This window comes from Cicer arietinum, chromosome 2 (genome assembly GCF_000331145.2).
Source record: "Cicer arietinum cultivar CDC Frontier isolate Library 1 chromosome 2, Cicar.CDCFrontier_v2.0, whole genome shotgun sequence".
Classification (NCBI taxonomy): domain Eukaryota; kingdom Viridiplantae; phylum Streptophyta; class Magnoliopsida; order Fabales; family Fabaceae; genus Cicer; species Cicer arietinum.
Window position 1 is genome coordinate 12,686,279 of NC_021161.2, and position 6,194 is coordinate 12,692,472.

Below are 6,194 nucleotides of genomic sequence, written 5' to 3' on the forward strand. Positions count from 1 at the left end.
TGTCTTAGTTTTAATTAGAAACACGATGTTTCTTGCTTCAGTTAATGCGTCAAATACGGTAAGTTCAATAGTCGATTGGAGTAACGTTTCCTTTGAAATTGAATTTTAATTTGTTATCTTCAACTGTTTCATTGATATTAAAACTTTACCACCATAAGAGCTCTAGGGTATTTAACTCTTTGATTCTTCAATTATACAAGTGGTGGATAATAATGATAATGTATATATCACAAACATATTACTTTACAAATTCTTTTTAACGACTAGGAGAGAGAAGTAAATCTGAGTTCAATTACTCTATCTCAGACTGAATACTCTTACTTTCTCTAAATTTCTCCTAGGTGTAAATCTTCTCAATTTCTTAAAATAAATAGAGATTTCTATCAATATGAATTTGATGCATAAATGTCTAATTAATGTAATCCTTACTCCCTTAACTACCACTACTTACACATTTTCTATAAAATTAATTACTTTTAGTTGGACATTACTCCTTCCATTCCCAAACTTTTGGTTTATTTTTGTACCACAACTTTTAGTTCTTTTTGAAAATTAAAATGTAACTAGTATTGTTTTTTCTTTTATACTTCTACGGTCCAAAAAATATGCATTAAATGAATTTTATTTTTACTTAATAAATAAATAGTAAAAATAACTGAACCAATTTAAATTTATTATTTTTTAATATGTGTATCAAACTCTAAAAAATCACTTATTGACAAAGGGAGTATGATACTTTATTTTTTGACTTAAATTAAAGAAACTTTTTTTTTTTACAAAATTAAAAAAATTAGTTAAAATTAAGAATTGAATTTTTTTATTTGAAGATATTTTTTCTTCTTTAATTAATGTCTTAAAAGCACAACTTATCATTTACCTTCTATAAATGCATTTCCATTTTATATTTAATTATCATAACATCCTTAGACTCTAGGCTTAACTTTTGAACTCTTTTCCATGGGTGTGCCATTGGTTATTTTTTCAGTTTTCCTCGGCATTATAGCTGCTACAATTGCGCTTCCTAATGAACGTCACAAGGTGTGTCACTCTATTAACTCATTTGTTGAATAATGTTCTATGTATATCTTATACTTTAGAATGAAATGTAAAAATATTGTCTCAAATACGATAATTTTTCAATTACTTTTTATTTATATTTCATACCAATATAGCATTTGTAATAACAATTGAGCTACAAAAAAACTATAATTGTTTTAAACTATAATTTCGTTGTTTCAAAATGGAATCTATTAACACAATTTCAATATTTGGTGTGACAAATTGTCAATTATTCAGCTCTCAGAAAAGTGCACGTTCAATGAAGACTGTGCAACAGGACTATTTTGTAGCTCTTGCAGTGTAGAATTTAAAGGGTCAAGATGTGTGAGATCATTGACAACAAACCCATTCAAGCTTTTGGTATCAACATCTCCACCAACTCTTTATATATGTATATGCCTATAAATTATAAACATGGATTAAGCTGGTAAAAGAAATTCAAAATACAAATTTGAAACATGAATTTTCCATTTTTAAATCTAATGGTGCTGATTTTGACCACCGCTAGGATAACCGTTAGATCTAGAAAAAAAAAAGTATTTTATCTCTATATTTAAGTGTCTTTACAACTGCTCTGTGTATTAGAGGAATACAATAATTTTTTATTGTTGAATAAATAAAAAGTAAACTTTTTTTACGATAAGGGAATTCAAATTCATAAATCTGATGGCTTGATAACCAGCCTTATTATTAAAAAAAATCAGCCTTATTTTCCCTACCAAATTACATGATAAAATGTGTATAAATTTTTTAGAATTCCAAAAAATCACCTCAAGCTAACCAAAATTGATGAAAATACCTTTTTTTGAGTTCAAGAAAATGAGGAACTGAATATCACATGACATGCATGTTATAATGATTTAATTTAATATTTTGAAGTACTAACATAACAACTACTAACAAATTTCATTTCCACAGAATACATCTCTGCCGTTCAACAAATATGCATATCTGACGACCCACAATTCATTTGCAATTAAAAGAAGACCAATTCCTGATCCTACTCCTGTAGTAACATTCACAAATCAAGAAGACACTATATCTCAGCAATTATCTGTAAGATATCAATACACATTTATTATTTTAAATCATAAAATTGACTAAAACAATTCTAATCAATTAATATGCAGAATGGAGTTCGTGCCCTTATGTTAGATACTTATGACTTCAAAGGAGATGTATGGTTGTGTCATTCATTTGGAGGGAAATGTCATGACTTTACTGCATTTGTAAGTTCATAATTTTTTTTTTTCATTTCATGAAAGTAGTTTTAGTATTACTTGTAATTATTTGATTAGTATAGTTGTAAAAGCTTTCCTTGTTTTTTTTTCATCAGTGTTACTTCTTTTTTCAAACAGGAACCTGCTATAAATGCTTTGAAGGAAGTGGAGAATTTCCTATCATCAAATCCATCAGAAATTGTGACACTAATATTAGAAGACTATGTTGAAGTACCAAATGGATTAACCAATGTATTCATAGCTTCTGGATTGATAAAATACTGGTTTCCTATCTCTAATATGCCTAAAGATGGCAAAGATTGGCCTTTAGTAAAAGACATGATTGCTAAAAATTATAGGCTCATTGTCTTTGGATCTCAGAAGCACAAAGAAGAAAGTGAAGGCATAGCTTATCAGTGGAACTATATGGTTGAAAATCAATGTGAGCAAGATTTAATCCACTTGTATGAAAGTTACTCTATTAAATATTGAATTTAATTCATATATATCGTTTGTGTGAGTTTTTTACACTCTCAGATCATTGTAACTACTTCTAAAGTTACACATATGATTGATTGTGATTTGTTGACAGTGTAAAACTTTTTATACTAGTTGTGTATAAAAATTTAAATTTTAAATATTTAGCAATGTGTTTCATTTCTGACATGATAACTCAAGATGTGTGTGTGTGTTTTCTTTTTTTTCTTTCAAATTTTGAATTAATGTTGAGTTTATGAGTGCAGATGGTAAGGATGGAATGGTTGAGGGAAAATGTCCCAAACGTAAAGATTCATCTGAGCTCAATGATAGAAGCAAATCTTTGGTTTTAATAAATCACTTTAGAACAATTCCAATCCAAAAAGTCACATGTAAAGTTAATTCAGAAGACCTCATAAATATGCTTTCTACTTGTCATGTTGTGGCTGGTAATCGCTGGGCAAATTTTGTTGCGGTTGATTATTACAAGGTACAAAGTTGAATTCAGATTCCCTGCTGTCTGAGTATTCTGCGTTCATGCATTTGGAACATCAATGGCTTTCTGGTCGAGATCAGGCGGTCTAGAAATATACAGATTTTTATTTTAGAATTCAAAAATAATGATGTTATATTTAGATTGTCTGATCTCCGAATAAACGACCATCAATGTCTTGACTGTGTGACCGCGGAGAATTCGTGACTACAGGGAATCTAAATCCTACAAAGTTCTTCTACGTTTTGTTGTAGGATGTCATTTTATATATCTTGAAATACGCTGTCATTTGAAATATATTGCAGAGAAGCGATGGAGGAGGGTCATTTCAAGCTGTGGATATGTTAAATGGGAAACTATTGTGTGGATGTGATGATGTTCATGCTTGTGCGGTAAGGTTTTATCTTTTGTTGGTTTTTCAATGTATGGCTCTAGTACATGGATTTCGATTCCTAGCCGTTAGAAAATCACAAACAGTCAAGAAAGATTTGATGGATCCAGTTTTTGTTTTTGTTTAGTCAGATTGAAAATAAAAGTTAAAATGTGAAGCGTATCTTAATTGAACGATATAGATAGCCAATATTATGTGCTAGCAATATACTTTTTAACACATATTTTTTAATTACACTTTATTTAACTGGTCAAAGTTCACATAGGTTCCATCCTATGTAGTCAATAGCGGCCGCCGCAGCCGCAATTGCAAAGGTGCATCGCATCACTGTTGTCCAGCGCTATGCAAGACACCGCCCCGTATTAGGGTTGCGGCTGTCGCGGTCTTGATTGTCGCAGAATCGCAGAGAAGATGAAGCGCTATTTTCTAGAAAAATCGCGCAACAGTAATTGCAAAGCAGAATGTCTCAAATTCCCACTCTTGAAAAAGGAATTAGAGCTTACTAACGAGATGTTGCGACCACATGTCGTAGAACGGGCTATACGCTTCAACTTATGATAGGATAAAACTACTACCGAACTAGGTTTTTTTTTTCAATACCTTCTTTTTGAAAAAAAAACACTAAAATACCCCATCTGAAAAAAATATACTAAAATGCCCCATTTTTTTTTTCTTTACTTACAAGTTGCCATTTGGAATGGCGACTTCCTTAAGGAAGCCCGAGTTCCAAATGGCGACTTCCCACTTGATTTTTTAAAAAAGGGGTATTTTGGTATATTTTTTTCAAATGGGGATATTTTAGTGTTTTTTTTTTCAAAAAGAGGATATTGAAAAAAAAAGACCCACCGAACTAACCTATGATAGGAGGTTTGAATGACTCTTTAGCTTGTTACGCTATTTGCTCCTCACTATAGAGGTCCCACCAAATCATGTGGGTGCCATATGAATATTGTGGGACCATGTGGATTTTGATCATTCAAAGATACTGTGTTGAAAAAGGTGTCTTAAAAAGTGTGTTGTTAGTATTATTCATGAGAATCCAAATCTTCTCTTAAGTATTTGGCTACATTTTGATCCAGACATTGTTGAGAAAAGGAAAATTTAAGAATTGTTTTAGTACGTTTTGAATTATCTAAACTTTTAGAAACAATGAAAATGTGAAAAAAAAACTATTTTTATGATTTTTAAAAATAAATTTTTATTAATCAATATTTCATCATCTCTCCATAACAATGATTCTCTTCAAAAATAATTATCAAAAGTAAAATGAACACCTATTTTAGAAAAGGAAAACACAACATGTTTTCACAAAATAAAAAGTTAGATACTAAAATTGTTGGAATATATTGTATAAAGAAGAAAATCATAGTTGTATGTTTTATACATGGGGCTTGCTAATTTACAAACCACTCATTTTTTAGTTGGTGTAAATGAATTAGCAAATGTTCACCTTTTGTTTTTGTTTTGGACAATGGAATCCAATCATCTCTTTTAGAAAACTACATCAATGAGAGATAAAGATGTAATTTATATTTTTTTTAACTTAATTTATCTTCTTACCATGTAAAATGAAATTTATAATTTTATCCTTTTTACCATGTACGTTGTTCTGTACACCTGAAAATTAGAAGGTATAGATTAAAAATATATAACTCTTTTAAGCATTAATAAACGAAATAAAGCTTATAAAACTATCCTTCAATTTTACTTATTTAAAACAATAGAGATTGATTATTTTGTCAAAATAAAAAATATAAGTTGCTAATTTACACCTTCATAAAAGGAGGTGAGTGTAAATTGATAATTTTTTGTATTATATTGCCTAAATATATTGTTGTCAAAAGAGATGAGATTTCAAGATCTGCATTTATCCAATTTATGTCTTCATGTAGGTCTAACGTATATAATTGTTTGTGGTGATTTAATACTTGAGTTTTGTGCAGCTTGGATATTCATGTACAATAAGAAGCAAATAAGAAAATGTGGAAGATGCCGACAAAAATATGAAGGAAGCATGAAGTAAATAAAAAGGCCAATATTGGTTCTGAATTTTAGATCCAAAATGAAAGATAACTAAGCTCAAAAGTGTATTAAATAATATCTATTAGTAGATAAATATATATGTCTTGCTTGAAAATAAATAAAAAAATGTAATATGGTGATGAAATTTTATGTGGATTACCATCAGTATCTGACATATACTATCCCACTAGAGCTCAAATGTGAATCAGATAATTTTTGGAACACATGTCATAAGGTCGAAAAAATATATTTTCCTTCGTTCGATTTGAGTTTCCATTAAGATTTTGATGTCTAAACTTTTTTCTGTTTGTTGGAGAGTTAGAGAATAAGTGAGGGACATGCCTTTTGATATACAATGACAAAGTTATACCCAATAGAAATAAAAAATTTCAATTTGCACCAATATGTGAGGAACACTCAACAAATATATGTTAGCAAACAGAACGAATAAAATTTGCAAAGGACGCCAAGATTTTAATGTCGAAAACCATAAGAGTATGAGTTGTTTAGATTAAAGAAATAACTTCACTAT

General features: G+C 29.6%; 1 protein-coding gene across 1 annotated transcript; it reads left to right on the forward strand.

Moving 5' to 3' along the window:
- The first annotated feature begins 934 nt into the window (after window positions 1-934).
- LOC101495182 (PI-PLC X domain-containing protein At5g67130) lies at window positions 935-5,923 on the forward strand. The gene is made up of 8 exons (XM_004490161.4): window positions 935-1,038; window positions 1,297-1,419; window positions 1,978-2,115; window positions 2,190-2,288; window positions 2,418-2,721; window positions 3,023-3,246; window positions 3,555-3,641; window positions 5,584-5,923. Exons 1-8 carry the CDS (start codon window positions 958-960, stop codon window positions 5,614-5,616), a joined length of 1,089 nt encoding a protein of 362 aa, XP_004490218.1. The 5' UTR covers window positions 935-957; the 3' UTR covers window positions 5,617-5,923.
- Window positions 5,924-6,194: the final 271 nt, after the last annotated feature.

Excerpts from the sequence above, each read along its gene's own strand:
- LOC101495182 (XM_004490161.4), top strand. The coding sequence starts at position 958 with ATGGGTGTGCCATTGGTTATTTTTTCAGTTTTCCTCGGCATTATAGCT. Across the intron at positions 1,039-1,296 it reads TTCCTAATGAACGTCACAAG|CTCTCAGAAAAGTGCACGTT; the intron begins GTGTGTCACTCT and ends TCAATTATTCAG. Across the intron at positions 2,289-2,417 it reads GTCATGACTTTACTGCATTT|GAACCTGCTATAAATGCTTT; the intron begins GTAAGTTCATAA and ends TTTTTCAAACAG.